Source organism: Propithecus coquereli, unplaced genomic scaffold (assembly GCF_000956105.1).
Source record: "Propithecus coquereli isolate 6110/MARCELLA unplaced genomic scaffold, Pcoq_1.0 Scaffold68, whole genome shotgun sequence".
NCBI classification, from domain to species: domain Eukaryota; kingdom Metazoa; phylum Chordata; class Mammalia; order Primates; family Indriidae; genus Propithecus; species Propithecus coquereli.
This window is the reverse complement of record NW_012152840.1, coordinates 7,801,762-7,821,187: the sequence shown is the minus strand read 5'-3', so window position 1 is coordinate 7,821,187 and position 19,426 is coordinate 7,801,762. Positions and strand designations below refer to the sequence as shown.

General features: G+C 43.6%; 1 protein-coding gene across 1 annotated transcript in view; it reads right to left on the bottom strand.

The window, feature by feature from the left end:
- FER1L6 (fer-1-like family member 6) overlaps positions 1-19,426 on the bottom strand; it is a 128,793-nt gene that overhangs the window by 38,539 nt on the left and 70,828 nt on the right. Inside the window, exons 23-31 of the mRNA XM_012660820.1 lie at positions 11,236-11,346; positions 10,789-10,950; positions 9,460-9,640; positions 6,964-7,181; positions 5,347-5,469; positions 4,098-4,137; positions 2,757-2,872; positions 1,564-1,695; positions 541-666 (exon numbers count right to left, since the gene is read on the bottom strand). Coding sequence (XP_012516274.1) covers positions 541-666; positions 1,564-1,695; positions 2,757-2,872; positions 4,098-4,137; positions 5,347-5,469; positions 6,964-7,181; positions 9,460-9,640; positions 10,789-10,950; positions 11,236-11,346 — 1,209 coding nt within the window. The remainder of the gene's footprint in view (positions 1-540; positions 667-1,563; positions 1,696-2,756; positions 2,873-4,097; positions 4,138-5,346; positions 5,470-6,963; positions 7,182-9,459; positions 9,641-10,788; positions 10,951-11,235; positions 11,347-19,426) is intronic.

Below are 19,426 nucleotides of genomic sequence, written 5' to 3'. Positions count from 1 at the left end.
TATGCCCCTCCCAAAAGTTAGGAAATGCCTATGTTACCAGTCATTGCCCCGGTTAGAGACTGAATTCTGTCCTCCCCAAATTTATATGATGAACTCCAGCCCCCAGTGTGACTGTATTTGGAGACGCAGCTCTAGGGAGGTAATTAAGGTTAAATAAGTTCACAGTGGTGTGGCTCTAACCTGCTAGGGCTCAGTCTTCATAAGTAGAGAAGGAGACGGAAAAAGAAACAACCCAAAATGGATGCCCTCCCAAAAAAACAAAAAGAAGAAGAGGAGATACCAGAGATCTGTCTCTCTCTACCTGTGTGACACACACAGAGGAAAGGCTGTGTAAGGACACAGCAAGAAGGCAGCTGTCTACACACCAGCAAGAGAGGCCCCCCCAGAAACCACTCTGACAGCACCTTGAGCATGGACTTAGAGCCTTCAGAACTGTGAGAAAATACATTTCTGTTGCGTAAGTCACCCAGTCTGCAGTATTTTGTTATGGCAGCCTGGGCAGACTATTGTACCCCCTGAGGACACACGAGGATGGCTCACCGCGACAATGTACACCCTGATCAGGACTTTGACGGGGTGGTTGGGCGGAATCCCTTGCTGTATTCTCAGCTGCCCGCTGTCCTCGGAGCTAAAATCCTCGGGGCTTTTGTAAATGCAGAAGGAGCCCTGGAACCAGAAAACACAACCCATTGAAAGAAGATGGCTCTATGTCCCACCAAAATCCACAGAGAGCACAGCGCTGGGAAGATGAGCACAGCCTGGGAGTCTGCAGGACCTGGGCTGGAGCTACCCTTGCCAGTTGGATGTCCTCAGGCAGTTCACGTAACCTGCATGCATCTGAGCTTCTTCACGGTATGCCAGTGAATCGGTGTTGTACATTAACACCCCTCTTATGGGACTGTTATGTGAGGAACCGAACAGACAGGACACCAAGTGCCTTTTACATTGGGGGTGCTGTGCTAGGGCTTCCCCACTATCTCATTCCATCTTGCCTGCAGTATTCATATTTCCAGATGCAGCAACTGAGGCTCAGGGAGATGAAATACATTGTTCCAGATCATGCAGCTAGTTAGTACTATAACTAGAATTTAAATCCAGCTTGGCAAACTGCAACTCCCGTGCTATTTCCAACACACTATGGTGCAACCTGAGGGCCCAGCATGCAGTAGGTTTATAGCAAATGCTGGCCACTGCTTTGTGACACTGACGTGGTAGGTCTACCAGATGAAGATCTTGTGTCACTTGATTAGTTTAATTGTCCAGCTGGTAGGCTTGCACCAGTCACACGTTTTGTGGAGAGAGAAAGGTATAGTTCAGTGGTCCTTTTAGGTAACGACTCTGTCTCCTTATATTTTACCAGATGGAGCTCTGATCCACTAGTCACAAACCAAAAATATCTTAAAAGGCTAGGGCTAGGTTTTGTAGGGTTCCAGAGAGGAGCTTGAGTGAAGATTAAGGATTCTCCTTACACACATCCCATGCCACAATTCCATTAATAGAATTGAGTCACAGTTGATTATTATTTACGGACAGGGAGGGTTAACATTGGAACACTGAACTTGCCTTAAACTTCCCTATGACTCGGTCTCCATCAAGACCATGGTCATCCTCCATAGACTTGCCTCTGAAGAGCTCAAAAGTTTTCACCCAGTCTTCAAAATTGTTGAATTCACTCTCGAGATCACCATCGTATATCTTTAGAGAAAAGGGAGAAGATTGTGCTAAGAAGAAGAAAGGCCCAGAATTGATTTTCTTTCTTTTTAGTTTTTTCTATCTCTGGTGTTTGAATCAGGATGCCTGGCATTTGTTTAATAAGAAATGCCAAGATTTTCCCAAACCAGCCTTGATATATGCCCCTTGGAAAATCCAAATGGCCACTGGTAATTTATCTTCAGCCAAATAAGGAACATGGGTTGGCTCAGTATTCCTGGAACTAGCTACTACCCTAAATTTTATAAAACCTTTTTGATAAATTTTCAAATTCCAAAAAGTATAGCTAAACCAAAAAGTTTTTTTAAATACATGGGTACAAATATGACAAACCTTTCAATAGCTAATTGATACCATTGGTTGTTGGATATAGACTATAATACTTTCAGGAGACTCAAATCAATAATGTTTATTAAGCATCCAACTCTTAACACATATAAAGTGATGGAATATTTGTTTTTATTGTAATGCATATTAGACATGCATTTTCCAAGTGCAAAATTATATGTACATTTTAGAAATGCAAAATTGAGTTGAGCTTTAGGTTGGTAATGTAATTAAATTATTTATTTAAATTTCCTATCAAAATTACTTTCCCAGATTTGTTATCTACATACATAATTTTCATACCCCAAGGTTTCATACCCAGAAATATGCTTCTAGCTAATACCCTCTGACTAATGTTAAGATTAGGCTGATCGAGCTAATGTCAGTTCGAGTTAAAACTCATGCTATTTTGAGTGTGTACAGATCTTGATGATGTCTAGCTCCTAGAATTGAGCCAAGGGAAACTCAAACACTGCAAATGACTTTGCCAGGTCCAAACTAAATGGTGGAAGTTATGCCTCTTCTCAATATGAGGGTGTAGAAAATGGAAAATGAACAAGCTTCATTGTCTTGGCTTACATGCTTGTTAAAGTTTACTTCTTGGCATCAATGATTAAAATGGAGGCAAAATAAATTAGTTCAAGCAAAGACATCACTAGGCTTGATCAAAGCACTAACAGAACCCCACCCATGGCAGAGACACTTGAATCCACACGCACCTGCAAGACGGCCAGGTTAGGGATCCCATCGTCTTTGGGTTTCTTTTTGAGCATCTTGTCTTTCTTCTTCTTTGGGGCGTCTTCTATATCTACCACTACCTCATCTGGTTTTGCCTCTGTGGATATCAGTGGACATTAGATTTCTCAAGGCAGTTGGGATGAGAAGAAACAAAGCCAAGCTCCCTCTTTCCCTTTGCTCTGGTGTGTGTCATATGTCACAACCCTTCTTTTTAAAAAGAAATAGTAGCTTTTCACTGTAGGATGGGTACACACAGTCTGTGCACTGCATGAGGGCAGGGGATGCCATGTACATGTGAATGCAAGGTCAGTGGAGCCCCTGGGGCTGGGCAACATGCTGGTTTGTCCTGGTGTATGTAAGGACTCATTAAACTCAGCACAGAGAGGGCAAGTCATTTGCCCCTTCACCCAACTAGCAAAGAACATACCCAGGATTTGGATTGACTCCAAAGCTTTTAATTATACTCCCTCTCATCTGTTTATGGACTTGAGATTCATCTGGTTCAACATGAGGCTCAAATATGTGAAGAGTCTTGCACAAATTCATGTTAGTGGGATTATTCAGTCACTTGTGAGCAGCAGGCCTTGGTGGCAGTTGGCGGAGAGCTGCAAGAGATGGACTTTTAACTCTGCTACTTTCTAGCCATGCAACGTTGGACAAGTTACTTGACCTCTTTGTACCTCTGTCATCATCTGCAGGATGAACATACTATTGCTTATGACATGAGGTTGGTCTTAGAATTACATGTGTCCGGTAGGAGTGGTCTGAGGAACTGATCCATGCTCTATTGTTCCTACTTCTATCAATGTCAAAGGAAACAGCATCGGCTGCTTGGTGTTATGGTTGTACTTAGGCTGAGACCTATCGTTGGCTTGAATCAAGTTGTGGTCATTTCAAATTCCAGGCCTCTTTCATTTGAGCTTCTGCCAAACCAGATCTATTCAGTCCTTGTTGACTGAGTTTTGGAACCTAAGTCCAGGTCTTTGCACTGACCTCTGTTAAAGGTTATCATGTTGGACTTCGGCCTGTGCTCCCAGCGTGCTGCTATTTTTACTCTGCTGTTTTTGCATTACGACTGTCAGCGTATGGACTTGGGCCAAGGGTCAATTCCAGCACTGGATTCAGGAGCAGTGGGAGCTGGGTCCAGGCCAGCTCAAATAGCCGCGTGACCTTTTTACAGTGTTGCCATCTTCCCGAGATCGTTTCCTCACTCAGGAAAGGAGGGAGTTGAACTCTGATGCACTTCCCATTGCTTCCATTTCATAATTTTCTCACAACAGTGGCCCTATTCTATACCCAAATGTCCCAGGACAGCTACGTACCTTTATTGCCTTTTTTCTCCTTGGGATTGCTCTCCTTTGCCTTTTAAAAAGAGGGAGACAAGATTATTGACATTGCTACGCCTGATTTATTAATCCCGATTGCTAACAATTCTAATACACTTATCCCAGCCCTCTGCATTCTCGAGATGCCCTTTTAAAAGAGGATTCAAAGGGTCCCCAAGCAGTCCCCAAGATGAAGCCTCACTGTAAAGACCTGGGGCCTGAGTGCAGTGGGATTCCCTGTCCTAGAGAAGAGGTGTCCACACATCCAAGAAAAGTGCCACCAAGCTGTAGACATCCTTGTCCTCAGCCAAGGAGAAAGTAAATTCTCTCCCCACTATTTTTCCACCTCCCTGGAGCATCACCCCAATCTACACTGAGTTTCACCTGCTGGCATGTTGGGTTCCTGGGGCGGTACCAGGGAATGGGGAGGTTGGCAGAGAAGGTGGAAAGCTGAGTACCCACAGGAAGTGCTAGTGTCCATCGCAGCAAAGGGGGGAGGTTGGAGGCAGGGACTAACACTTGCTTTGATTATTTACTATCCATCAATATTTGTGAAATAGTCCTAGATTAAACTCTCATCTTTCCAAACTAAAAAATCAGAGGAGTTTCTATTCAATTAAATATGATGATAATATCTTACTAATTTTCCTTTCCTTTCTAACTTGGGGATAAGAAATCTTACCAAATTCAGCCACCACTGAGCTTTCGCCTCACTCTCCGGCCCCACTCCCTGCTGTTTCTCCAGCTGTTTAGCTTGATCCTTGTCTTGTTCCACACACATGAGGCCCAGCTCTTGCTCTGGCAACCCACTGACCTCTACCTTTACTTTGATAATTTCCCAAGGGAAGTTAGAATTCTGCTGGAGGCCTGGGGCCCTTTGACCTAGGTACACTTGAAGCCCCAATCACTGATGCTCACCTGTCTAGAGACCCTGTTTCTCCTGGCTAAACATCCCTGAGTCTGACTGGGGGGCAGATCTCCAGGTGCCGTATGGGACTGGACGTCCCTCCGACACTTACAGCAGAGCTGCGTCCTCGTGCCAGCTCCAACCAGAGGATAAGAATTTAGTAATTCAGGATCCCCAGTCCTTCCAGGCTTTACTCCCTTCTGTAGTTAACAGAATCACACCTGAGTAGGGCCTACATATAGTAGAATTTAAAGAGGGGTTACATAAAATTTGGGATGGGAGAAAGTGCCATGTTTTCTTATCGAGTCCCTTGACTGTCACAGCTAGGGGAGACTCTACCTTCTGTGCTTTCTTCAGGGAGGCATAATACTTAGACCACCAGTCAATGACGTTTTCAGCAGATTCATCCGCGATGGTCCTCTTTCTCCTTTTAGTGGACCTCCGGGAAGGCTTCCTGGCATCCTGGCAAGGAATGAGGAATGGCTTATTAGTGAGGCTTCTTTTGGCTGCATGCTGGTGGCTGACTGGTTCCCTGAGGGAGAGAATGTGTAGGTACCCACTGGGAAGTAGACAGAAGTATCTGCTGGTTTCGTGATAGCAGCTCTCTGTATCACCTCAATAAATAAAAGTTTAATAATCTGTTCATCGGTTCATTCACTTATTCAACAAATGGTCATTGAGCAGATGTGAGGTATCACGCTTGACACTGAGGATGTGCAGGAACTTGGACACAATCCCACACTGGGGAGCTTAGAGTATAGCAGAGGAGGTGGGCATGCAACAGACGAATGCTAAACTATACGATATAACATGGTACAGCAGAAAGGGCATTAGCTTCAGGGAGACCTAGGTTATAAATTAAGCAATTAATATAAATTTTGTAATTCTTAATTTCCTCAACTAGGACCAATAATACCTGTCTAACTTACTGTTGTGAGGATTAAATGATGTAATGCAGGCAATTCCCCTTTAGCTTCATTCCCGATTTGAAGGGGTGCAAATAAATGACACCTACAAGTGAGGGGGTGACAGAGAGGAGGCATTTGTGGGAGAGGACGGTTGTGCTGTTGGAGGCTATCGATGCAAGACTCATCGTGTTTCCATCATCTGTTCACTCTCCTAGACATCTCCTGGGTCCCTACTAGGAGCCAGACATTCTGTCAAGTGCAGGGGGTGTAGGGATGTTGAAAAATCATCTCTGCCCTGCTGGTGCTCACAGTTTTATGGTGCCAACAAACGCTGAAACTGAGAATTCCAACATGAAGTGGCAGGTGCAATGCTGGGAGAGAATCTGATGGGTGGTCACAGAGGGCCACTGAGCATGGATGAGATGGGGACAGCCTGAGAAAATATCCATTAATCTATCCCACTCTTTTTTTTTTTTTCAGCCTTTACTATTTGCTGGGCAGTCCTTAAGACTTTCTTAAAACAGTCTTCTCCTTTAACTCAATTGATACAACAGGATTTTGCACCCAAATTTATGACTTAGAAAGATAAATTATATCCTTGTTTTATGATTCTTTGTGTACTTGTCTATCTCCCCTTTCAGGATCTCAGCTAACTGAAGATGAGTCTTACTCCTCATTAGAATCCAAAAGATGCATCTTTTTGGTCCCATGTGATCTTGTACAAAGCAGGCTCTAAATATTTGTGGAATAGGCCTGGATAAAGAAACCACTGTCTTTCCAGGCTAATGAATTAAGAAGAGTTTCTGTTCAATTAAATATTACTGTCACGTTTGACAAGCACTTTAACCTCATACACATTGACTTTCTGATTCTACAACAATGTTGTGAGGTGAGTATCAATATCCTCATTTTACAAAGGATGAACTGTTCCTCAGAAATGTAAAGTTGTATGCCCATTGTCACATGGTAGGTGGGAGGATTTGTGTCTAGATCTCCCAGTGCAGACTCCAACGAGCCTTGTAAATATGAGGAGGGATTACAGTCTGACCTTAACTTTTCCATCTTTTGGTGGCTCCGGGGCTGCAGACTTGTGTTCAGGCTCCAGCATAGGAGATGAGTCAGGAATGTCAACGAGGCTGGCTGGCTGACCCTGGGCAGAGTCGGGTACCACTGTGGGTGGCGGCTCAACGTCCACATAGATGTGGTCTGTCCGGGGGTCCTGGGAGGAGCTGAGGGGCTCAGAGGACTCAGTGGCTATTGACAAATCTGAAATGGATGAAATGAAAGCACAGTGGGTCAGGGAACTGGGCTACAATACACGTGGTCATTTCAGGGACCTAATGCCGGGAATCGGACAGATCTGAGTTCAAATACGACAAGTTTCTAACATTTCTGAACCTCATGATCCTTATATATAAAATGACAGTAAAAATACCCATCTTGTAGTAAAAATATCCATATAAAAAATTTATAAAATGACAGTAAAAATGAGATCATGATGTAAGGCATCTGATGCTTAATAAATCATAAATCACTGTTTATATTTGTTATTGATCTCTCTCTACTGTATATATTGCTATTGATCTAGTTTTATTCAAGTGTGCTCATTGGGGTCATGAACATGAAGGCTAAGGGCACAAGTCCTCTGTGTTGATTGTCTCCCCCAGTGTGTTAATCTTGGGGGGCTCTGGAGGCTCCTGAGGGCTGTGAGTCCCTTCAGCATAGGCAGAACTCTGAGCACGTGAGTACGTGTGCTGGGCAGGGAGCAGGGGTATGTGCCCAGGCTTATGAGATTCTCAGCTGCGCTGTTGATGTCATAGAAAGGTTATAACACTGCTCTTCCCTGCCAAAGTCTGACCTTTCAACAGCAAGTTCAAACCAAAAAACTCTTATAGGTATCTATTCTGTGCTGGACACAGAGACAAGGAAACTAGTGGGGCAGACTAGAATACTCAGAAATAGACAGGGGATGTATGGCAGCTTGATTTATGAGAAAGACAGCAGTACAAACCAATAGGGAAAGGAATGACCTATTAGCAGACCCCTTTGGGGAAAAATGGTGCACTTATATAGAGAAAAATGCAGTTGGATACTGTTTAACATCATATATAAAGGCATATGAATGAAAGATCTGAATGCAAAAGCTAAAGCCATAAAGCAAATGGAGGAAAATATAAGATAATATCTTTGTGACGAAAGGGGTGAGAAAGGGCTTCTTGAAAAAGACTCTAGAAGTACAAACCATAAAGTTTAACACATGGATGGGTCTGATTACATCACGATTAAGGATCTCTGCTCAAAGATGGGAACTGTAGACAAGGTGAGTGGTTATCACACTAGGAAAAGACTGAAGCAATCAATACCTACAAGCTACAGGATATTAACATCTAGAAAACGCAAAGAACTTGTGAATCAAAAAGAAAATTAAAGGAAACACATAAAACATGGGCAAAGGACATGAGCTGCCAAGTCACAGAAGGATTAAGATGGCAGCAACGATATGAAGAGATGTGCAAACTCAGTAGCAATCAGAGAAATCCAGGTTAAATAAAAATGAGAAACTACTTTACCTCCACAGAGTAGCAAGAACCAAAACCAAACCAAAACAAAAGCCCAGAGAGTTGGATAATAGAGAATGTTGTTGAGGAGGATGAAAATGGGGCTCCAGATGCGGTAATGGTAGGAGTGTAGACCGGTGTAGAGTGGTGTAGATCAGTACAGCCCCTGGAGCGCCCTCTGGCTCTATTTAATGGAATGACATGTTCACATTCCCTGTGACGCAGGAATCTCGCTCCTAGGTATACATTCCAGAGAAATTCCCACGTAGCATCTTCCCTTAAGGAACACATACAGGATATTCATCATAGTGTTGTGTGCGGATGTGGGGAGGTAGAGGCAGCCTAGGGATACAATATGAAGGGAAAGGAAAAGTAAAGAGTAGTATAGATGCAGCAGGTAATGCACCCACAGCAATGTGGGTAGGTCTTAAAACCCAGCATTTAATGAAAAGAATAGGAAACCAAATGAAGATTGTAGAATAACATCATTTATGTGGATAAAGTGGATTTAAACTTTACAAGGATGGTGGCGTGTGGCCTACAGTGGGGAGGGGACTGGGACGAGAGATAGGGAAGTCGGTGTGGGAAGACAGTGCACGTAACGAGAGAGAAGCCTTGACTAGATCAATGACAATTGTCCGGCATGGAACTGAGAAGTGCAATGAACTCAACTCTGTGTACCCAAGGTCCAAAATGGAACAAACTAAAATAATATCAAGCACAAAGCCAAGTAAAATATCAGAATAGAGGCAGAAAGGAGCTTAAGTCATAGTCAAGGAAGGCTTCTTAGAGGAGTCAACCTAATGTGAGTCTTCAAGAGCGTGGCAGCCAAAGAAGGCAGAGGGACAGCAGGAGTACACTTGGCAGAGCGAGCCACCCAGCCCCTGGGCTGTGGGGCATCTTCTTTGAGCTGGGTCCTGTAGCAGCCCCCTGCAGGCACCACGACTTTATAGCTGCAGCTGCAAAATCTAAGAGCAGTTTCCTACCTTGCCCCAGTTGGGTTCCGTCCACCTGTGAGATCAAGGCAGGGGGCTTTCTGGATTTACACAGAAACTGCTTCAAGCAGTTGATGGTGTAGGTGCCCACAAGGGTGCTCCTCCCAAAAGCTCTCCAGTCCACCACGCAGATGCTCAGGGGTGGGTGCAGAAGCTCATTCTCCGGCAGCTCCTGCAGGAAGAGTCTGGGCTGAGTGGGGAGCCACCTGCCGACCTGTCTGTGGGCAGACCCAAAGCAAGATGGGCATCCACCCGCCCCCTCATCCCTGCCAACCCCTGGGACTTGCCAAAACTCTGGAACACTGTCTTCCCAAGTCAGGGAGTAATTATCCAAAATATGAGGGGTGTCTCACTAGCAATTTATCCCCAAGTTTAAATTACAAACATCCTTCACTTATGTACTCTGTCTGGCAGTGATTTTCAATCCTCTTATTTTGTCATTATCTGCCAGCAGACGTCTCATCTCAAACGACAGTTTGCCCAGTATATCAAACAGACGAAAGTCAAGCCACTTAATATGGAGCTGAGGGTGAGGGGACAGTGCCCTGGCCACTTGTCTCCCCTGGTGACCCCCGAAGCTCAGCGAAGCCTGATATGCGACGTTTGCAAATACTGTGCACATTCTTTCACTGCAGTCTTTGCTAATTTAGAACATGTGTCCAGTGGAGCTGTCTGACTTGCACAAAGCAAATCTTTTCTGCACAGTTCCAAATCAGAGCACAAAAAAATATGTTGAAATATTGAAGAAAACAAAAGAACAGATGTCAAAAACGTCACTTTAGAAGCATAAGTTCACATGTAAACTACTGATGTTCTAAGTACAAATAACTGTTTAAAATCTAACCATTAAAATAGTTCTCATTAGGGTATCACCTAGGCTAGTGGTTCTCAAACTGTGTCTCACAATCACAGTGCTGTTAAACCAGAACCAACTGGGCCCCACCTGCAACAGTTTCTGACTCAGTAGGACAATGGTAGGGCCTGAGAATTTGCATTTCTAACAAGTTTCCAGGTGATGCTGATGTTGACGAATTGGGGGCCACCTTTGGGAACCACCGTTCTAGGCAAAAGTTTGTCAATCTGCTTTGATTTACTGTGTGATCCACACCTGAAAACTTCTGAAACAAACAAAACAACAACAAATGTCTATCTTATCTCATTCTGAAATTCTGGCTTTTTACTAGATTAGACTGTTCTTTCTTGCAGGTAGTGGACATCTGAAACTCCAAAACACCTCCCCACACCAGGTCAATGAAGGGGCAGGTCCGCTCTTGTGGAAGTGAGGGGAGTGAGCAGGTCGGGAGTGCGGGAGGCTCGCACCACTTCGAAGGAGTCTGCCTGGATGTTGAAGTTGGGGCTGTTCTTGTAGCTCTGGATCACACAGGACTTCACTCCTCGTCCCCCACACTCGATGAGAGCCTGCGGCCGATCCACTGAGAGGAGCTGCACCTTCTTCATTTCTCGAACTCCCCAGAAGAGAACCTGAGGGGAGGACCAGCAGAGCTGTCACCCACGGACCCAAGGAGGAGCCCACACACGCCCTGGCTCTGGTGTGGGAAAGTCAGGCATGCTCCCAGAGAACCACAATCTGTTCTTCCAATATGCTCTTACTGAGCAGTTCCTTGAGGGCTCCGTCTGGCCAGGTGCAAGCTCGACTGGGTTTTTCTCTAGGTCTTCTGCCCATCCCCCAGCACCCCTCCTACAATTCAGGTGGGGCTGCTTCCCTTCAGTCCTAAAGAACAACCCGGATCCTCCCCTGAACCATACCTCCACTCGGTATTTACTCAGCACTGGCCGGATGTTGGCAGGAACCGGGTAGATCTGGGTGACGTCTGGTGGGTCAATGGCAGGGAGCCCTTGCAGCCCAGATGAAGGGACCTACCACACAAGACAAGTTCTGTCAGAAGGCTGGAGAGACCCAAGGGAGACAAAAGCCCCACATCATCACCCTATCAGTTAGATGTTCACTGTTTTGCCAACAAAAGTAATGTTTCCAGCTTAAAATGCAATAAGAGCCATGCATTTTGCCACATTTAATTATTTATTAATGGATAAATGCACTAATTTACAAGGGCAGCCAACATTTAGTGAGCACTTATGATGTGCCACAGGTTGATAAGTCAGCTTTCAGTAAGGTCACAGTACAGGGGGCGGGGGAAAAGGCCAGTTCCGTTGGTGGGTTCTTCCCACTTTGTTAGGTTTCCCCGGGACCCCCGGCGTTGGGTTGGCCGGGGGGTTTTGTTTGGTTTTTGACCTTTTGGTTTTTACTTTTCCCCCCCTTGCCACTTTTTCAGGTTTTCCAAAAAGGCCTTATTGCCTTCTTGGAAAAGGGGTTTGTATTTAATCAGATACTACATCTTAATCAGTGAAACAGAAAATGAAGTCTTTTGAAGACAGAACTACAGAATTAAAATGTGTCACTTTTTGTGCATTTGGGGTTAATTAAACTTCAGGAGGACAATGATTATGTGTTGTTGAAGTCTCACACAAAGGACATAGAGTTCTACAAGAAAAGGGTCTTTCTTTGTGTAGAACATCTTGTACTACCCTCAAGACCTGGTTCAACACATCCATTTTTCAGGAAGCCTTCCCTGATTTGATCCCAGCTAATGTGGCCATTCTCCTACCCTGAACATCCTTTAAATGCAGTATGTCCTCTATACAGGCTTGCTGCAGAAATTAGGGGACTGAGTCCAGAAACCAGGCTCTACTGTGTGACCCTGCACAAGTCCCTTACCGTCTCTGAGACTCTGATATTAGGCCAGACAACTCTTCAAGCCCCTCGGGAATCAGATGTTCTATTAAACATTGCTTTGGAGTGGGTGACCCTCCTCCCTGGGGCTGTTTGTCTGCCTGAACAATTTACAGGAACCCAACCAGAGAAATTCTTGGTTTACTTCATTTCATCCCCCAACCCCTCAAGTGGTGCTCCATATACAGTAAGTTCTTGACAAATGTTTATTGACTGACATATTAGCTACATATGCTAAAAAAAGCCTAATTGCTCCTCCAAATCTGCAAAGCACAAATACAACACCATTTCTTTTTTATAGACATATTCTAGTTGCCAATGGCAGATGTGGTTAAGCTAATTACAGGAAAGCTCAGAAAAAGAAGAGAGCAGACACTGCAAGCACGAAGCAGGCTGGAGATAAGGAAGCTGCAGGATGCACCGGCCCAGATAAATGGGGAAATGATGAGGATGAATACCCAGTACTGCCCGGCAGTGAGGAGGTGAGCAGTTTCGCCTGCAAGCATCACCTCATTGGAAAGTTAATCGCTCCTCTGGCTTCAAAGATAAAGCCACAAAACAGCTGCGATGGTGGTGTGGGAGAGGCCCCTCTGGATGCGCTTTTCAGAAAGCATCATATGTTTCCTCATACTGGGGCTGCTGAAGTGGGAGATGCCCTGAAGAAGTTTTGCTCCGAAAATGTATGAAAGATGCTCATAAGAGTTCAACACAGCCTGTAAAGGAGCCCATAACATGGTGGAGATTGAATGACTTTGCTGCCAACCACAATTAAGCTTTTTCACAGTGACGTGGGTTGACTGCTGGCCTATAAAACCACATGGTATGCAGTTACTCAGCACGTGGGGCCAGGGGTAAACAAGGGATTGTTATGAAGGTGAAATTGTAAGAATTGGGGGTGAGCAGGATGGGTTGGTCTGAAAACCAGACTGCTCTAATATCTCAATGGAGATAAAATTCCAGGACCTCTAAGTAGGTCCAGTTTTAGATTCAGGACAAGGGTGAACAAGGGAGGCACAGAAGGTGCAAAATTTAAGGAGCACTCACTCTCAAGGTCACACATTTTTAATCCTGTCCATCTGAACATCACTAATGCTTTTCTCCTTTCTCCGTCTCCCTCAGCCCATCACCCATACTCCTATTACATCTCATCTTCAGTGCAGTGGTTGGGCACCAGTCTTGGGCTCCATCAATTACCAGCCGTGTGAACTTGGAAAAGTTCCTGTGTCTCTGAGTCTCAGTTCTGTCATTTGCAAAATGAAGATAATGATATCTAATTCATAGAATTGTGAAGAATTGCTGTGAAGAATTGCTGAGACAGCATGGAAAGCACTTGGCCCACTTTCTGCACATAGGAAATTTCCTAGGAGTAAAGATAAACTGGAAATTTACTGATCCTTGCAAAGTTTAAAGCTCAACTTCAAATAACCTTAACCTTTAATTGGATCTAGATGATCTAGGATGGCTAGTGGCCCCAAACTACCTCAGAAGTAATTTAAAACCTCTGGCAAAAAAAGCGCATCAGCCTCGGCTCACATTTTTTCTACCTATAGTTATACACAATGTCTAGCATGCAATAAAATATGGCGGGCATGGAGATAAGATAATGTGATTAAAAACTAAGGGAAACAATAACTGTAGAAACAGACCCACAGAGGATTCAAATAATGTAGCAATCAGACATGAACTTTTCTTGTCTCTGTTCAATAAAAGACAAGATTAAGAATTTCAACTGAGAAATTAAACCAAAAATAAAAAAGAAGACAAAGAAATTCTATCACTGAAAATGTAGTTACTAAAAAGAAGAATTTAGAGAATGGGTTAAAAGAAAAAGATCAGGTTCAGATACAGGCAGAGGAAATGACTGGAAGATAGGCCACCATTATGGATAAAATAAAGCTCAGAGAGGCAAAAGGACCAAAAATGCATAAAAGAACATGAATGGCACAGAATTTATAATTAAAAGGTCTAACGCACACATACTTGGTGTCACAGAGGAGAAAAGAGGTGAGATGAGGTGAGGAGGGGAGAGGAGGAATAGAATGGAACAGAAGCAATATTTGAATAGATAATGGCTGAAAATTTTCCAAAACTAGTTAAGAATATCAAGCCACAGTTTCAAAAATCTCTAAAAACACCAACAGGATAAAAACAAAGAAAATTTCTCTTTAATACAACATAGTAAAACTGATTTTTTAAAAAAACCCAGAGATTAAGAAAAAGATATCTTTAAAACAATCAGAAGAGGAAAAATAATGAAGATGACTTTTTAAGGAGCAAGAGTAAAAACTAACTCCTCAATGGAGAAAGGACAGCCCAAACAATGGAATGATTTTCTTCAAGGTGCTGAAAGAAAATCATTGCCAACCCAGGCAGACAAGAAGATCCAAGAGGACATTTAATAGTCCCAAACTCAAACAGTGAGATTGTATCACAGCCAGAAACAGACTTGAATGTCTTCACTGAATAACGTCACAGCAGGCAGTACAAGCCAGGGAAGGAACTTAGACATCAAGCCCAGTGAACATGCTGCCTTACTGACCACCAGAAGAGGTAAGCATGATTTCCATGATAAAGTTGGTGACTTGAGGAGATTGTCTTCAGGGTTTGAGCAGGGTCTCTGCTGGAAGTTCTTAAAAAAATTGAAGGATCACTGCTTTCCTTCTCTGACCCCTCACTAGCCTATTTTAGGGTGAATGGCTTCTGTAAAGTCATGGTTAGTAGATTACTACTTAATTAATAATTCTTTACCTTTAAAACAGGGAGGAAGACCACACAGACATCCCGTCTGAAGCTAATTCAATCACCGGATTCAGACCTCTAATGAGATGATTTAATGAGTGCCAAGCATGAGGGAAGAATATCTCATTTTCTCAAGCCAACAGAACTTAGGTTAAGGACAAGAAGGAAATAGATTTACTTTAGTCCACGCCATAGAGACAAAGATTATATGAACAAATCAGAGAAAGCTCACATGATGGTAAGGGGAAGATTCCTAGAAAGTTGAATGAGAAGAAAGAATGGATTCTAAAAAGGCAGAATTGCCACATAAATCAATAAAGCCCACACAGTGCACAACTCCAGGGGGCGCCAGTCACATAGGCCAAATGGAAATGGCCCCTCTGGGGATGTGTAGTGTATTAGCCCAGTAGGAAGGCTAAGGAAACATTTCCAAGAGTTGGGAAGTGTGGTAGGCACAATAATGGCTCCCTAAAGGTGTTCACATCCCAATCCCCAAAATCTGTGAATATGTTACCTCGCACGGCAAAAGGGACTTGGCAGATATGATTAAACTATGGATTTGAAATGAAGTGCTTATCCTGGATTATCAGGTGGGCCCAATGTAATCTCAAAGGTCCTTATAAGACAGAGACAGGAGGGTCAGAGTCAAGTCAGAGGAGTGTGATATGGAAGTAGAGGTGAGAGAGGGTGAGAGAGAAAGAGAGGAGAGAGAGAATTGATGAGGCTACACTGCTGGCTTGGAGGCAAAGGAAAGAGTCATGAGAAAAGGAACGCAGCCATCTCTAGAAACCAGAAAAGACAAGGAAACAGATACTCCCCAAGAGTCTCCAGAAGGCATACAGCACTGCTGACGCCTCAATTTTAGCTCATGGGACCCTTTCAGACTTTTGGCCTTCAGAACTGTAAGATAATAAGTTTGTGTGGTCTTAAACCATCATGTTTGTAGTAATTTGCTGCAGTAGCAATAGCAAACTAATACAGGAAGCAAAACATTCTAAGGGAAGAAGGTGGGTTTTCTAGAAGGAGAACATTCAAAGAGCAGAGAAGAGAAAGTTCTAATAGGAGAGAGAAGGTTCTGAAAACAAGAAGAATGTTATAAAACTAGAGGGAAAAATGGGTGTTCTAAGTGTAGAGAATGGAAGAGGAGGCAAAGTTTGAAAAACAATGGGCGGTTCTGAGATTGCAGAAGGGGAAGGTGCCGCGAGTGGTCCAGGAAATGGCCTGAGAGTTGAAACCTGGCTCATACACAGAATCCTATGAATGTTTGTTAATTGAATGTATGAATAAGTGCCCTTGAAAATCTTTTATTGAGAGTCTACCATGTGCAAAATATGACTGTTGGCTTCTGTGTGTGACATGGAGATGAAACTCACACCCCACTTCCAATCCGGCAGCCAATCCTATGGACTCTACCTTTAATATACACCCAGAGTCCACTTCTCTTCCTTCCCATGCTACAGTCTTGATCCAAGCCACCTTTGTCTCCAGTCTGAATGATTTCAGTAGTTTCCCAGTGGCCTTTCTACTTCTTCTCTTGCCCCTCCAGAACACATTCGATCCGCATCCACAGTGTTTCAACGTGAATCAGACTTTGTGCCGAAAATTCGCTCTTGGCTTCCCATCTCTCCCAGAATAAAAGCCAAAGTCCAGGCAAGGCTGCATATGGTCTTCTCTCCCGACCTCATCGTCTACCCTCTCCCCATCGTCGCTCCACTCCAGCCACGCTGGCCCTCTCAGGCGTGCTGGGCACACCTAGGCTTCAGGGTCTGGAATTTGCTGTTCCCTCTGCAGGGAAGGCTCTTTGCGCAGTTATCTGCAAGTCCCTTTCCTTCTGCAGGTCTTGACTTAAATCTCACGTTCTTAGTGAGATTTCCCTGGGTGCTACTGCTCCCAACACACGCATGCCCACTTCACATTGCACACTGCTCCAGCTTTTCTCCTCGGTTCCCACTACACTGCAATATACTATAGAATTTGCATATTGCTGCTGTAATTTACATAGTGACTTCTGTTGTCTCTCTTCCACTGCAGTGTAAATCCCACGAGGGCAGGGAGAGCTGTTTGTTTTGTTCACTTAGGAAGATTCCTTAGGAATGTACCTGGCACATAGTAGACACTAAATCAATGTGTGTTTGAACGTATGAATGAATGCGTGAAGCAGTCCTTGCCTTCAAAACATTTACAAACTAATGGAAGAGACAGCCTGAAAACAATTGAACGCACCATAACCTGAATTAAATAGGAAAAAAAGTGTAGGATGGAAGAGGAGAGAACATTGACTTCGATCGAGGTAGGGCAGGGAAAGCTTCCTAGAAGACACACATCTTGTTCTGGACTTTGATGATGACTTTCACAGGTGAATGGGGTGGTGGTGGCTGGGACAGGTGGGTGGGGAGACATTTCAGAATGCGCTAAAAGCAGAAAAGTAAATTTGTGGTATGAGATCAGGGAACTCAGAGTAGTCTGGTATAAAGAGGCTATAATGTGTATAAAGTAATATGCTAAAATGTGAGGCTGAAACAGTAGTTTGAGGACAAATTTTGGGATAGCTTAAAAGCCAGGCTGCAGAAATTTGACATTATCCTATGGGCCAGATTTTCTCCTCATAAAATATTAACAGTTATTGTGAAAAAAAAAAGTTTTGTGGTCAAACACATTTGGTGTTTTTAAAAAGAAGTTAAAAAAATACTTTATTACAGGACTTCTCAGAGCCTTTACCATGGTAATGGGCATTTCAAGTCCCCAAGAGAGATGTAATGTGAACCATTTCTCAAACTTTCTTTTCACTATATTTGGAGGAACCAATGTTCCAGAAAAACAGACTTTGGGAAATGTTCCCGGATGTAAGAAGTGAATTTCTGAAAAGTGGCATGACCAACTTGTATTCCAGAAGGAATGTGGAGGATGGAGTGAACAAGAAAAGAAACAAGGCCAGTAGGCCAGCAAAGAGGCCAATGTGACATTCAGATGAGAACTCAAAGAACCCATGGGAACAGAGAGGATGGAAACAGTTCAAGAAACAATCCGTGGGGCAGGCCAGCTGTGGATACAGACACAGTGTGAAGAGTCAAGGCTGACACTGAATTTTTAAGCCAGGGTATCTGGGAGGACAGCAGGGCTATAAGTTAGGACTGGGAAGACATGAGCAGCTAGCTTGGGTAGAGGAAAACAATGGAAGAATGGATTCAGTCTGATGCACAGAAGGACCAAAATACTCAATCCTTCTGAGACAAGGAAGCGTCTTGATAATGGAGATGGAGGAACTGGAGCCATCCAGCCACAGAGGAAAACAGAACAGCTGGTGCCAAACGAAGGCATTTTCCAGCCCCCATCTTCCCAGCATGTATGAGATCCACATGCTAAGACAGTCACGCTGATGATCTAATTACTTTTTGAACAAGTGATCAAATGAGAAGAAATCCTAATGAAACCCTAATGAATTGTAACTCTTAGGCTACTTACCTCTGACAACGTTTCCTCTATTAACTCAGCTGTCAGGAAGCAGCGGGATCTCTCACCAGTGCTCTACTCAGCGCTGAGGGAGGGAGGATTCTGGGACCACAGAACCCAGACAGCCAAGCCCTTGGAGGGCCTTAAGGATCAACCACTCCTGCCCTTCCTTGACAGATGGGGGGGTCTCAGGCCCAGAGGTCTTATTAGGGCTTCTCTGGGCAGTGAAAAGAGAGTTGACTCAATTCGATTCAGTTAACCTTGCACTTCAGCTTTCTCACATGCAAAATGGGACTGTGGGACTAGATCTGATTTTCCCAATCAGCCATTCCTGTTCTATTATCCAGTAAACATTTTTTGTTAGATACAGTTTGTTTTTAAAAAGGAAATTTTATTTTGCTAGATAAAACAAGTACCATTTGCCATAAATGAAAATTAGCTTTAGGAAGAAAACAATGTTACTGGAATATGCCATGTGAAAGCATTTCTTAAACTTTGTCTTTACTATATTTGGAGGGACTTCTTGGTGTTCCAAGAAGCAGGCTTTGGAAAATGTTTTGTGGGTCTCATTGATCTTTTTGTGGAGACACTGAGCCTAAAATCTCTTGAAAAGGGAGGTTGCAATTTGAGAGAGGTATTATAAACAGATGAACAACAAAAGTGACTTTCTTCTAGAAGTAGTTATAAGGATCAAGATGGCCAAAACTCCCTCCGTATTGAGTCAACATTATTTAATGCTAGTTTCAAGCTAAAAACACTCATTGGCAGCCTAAAATCAACAGGACTTTCACCTGAGAAAAGATTGGACCAGCAGTTTAGAAGGTTAATTTCAGTTCTGATACTCTATTAATGTATTTCTGTGCAACACACATCTACTTGGCTAGAGTTGGTTCTATTAGATTCTCATTTGATTTTAAGATTGGTAAGACCAAGATTGTTCTAGTCCTACCTTCCTACCCTTCTAGGTTGCAACCATTATGGAACTGGAGCCAGTGCTTGAATTCCTGCTCTTCCATC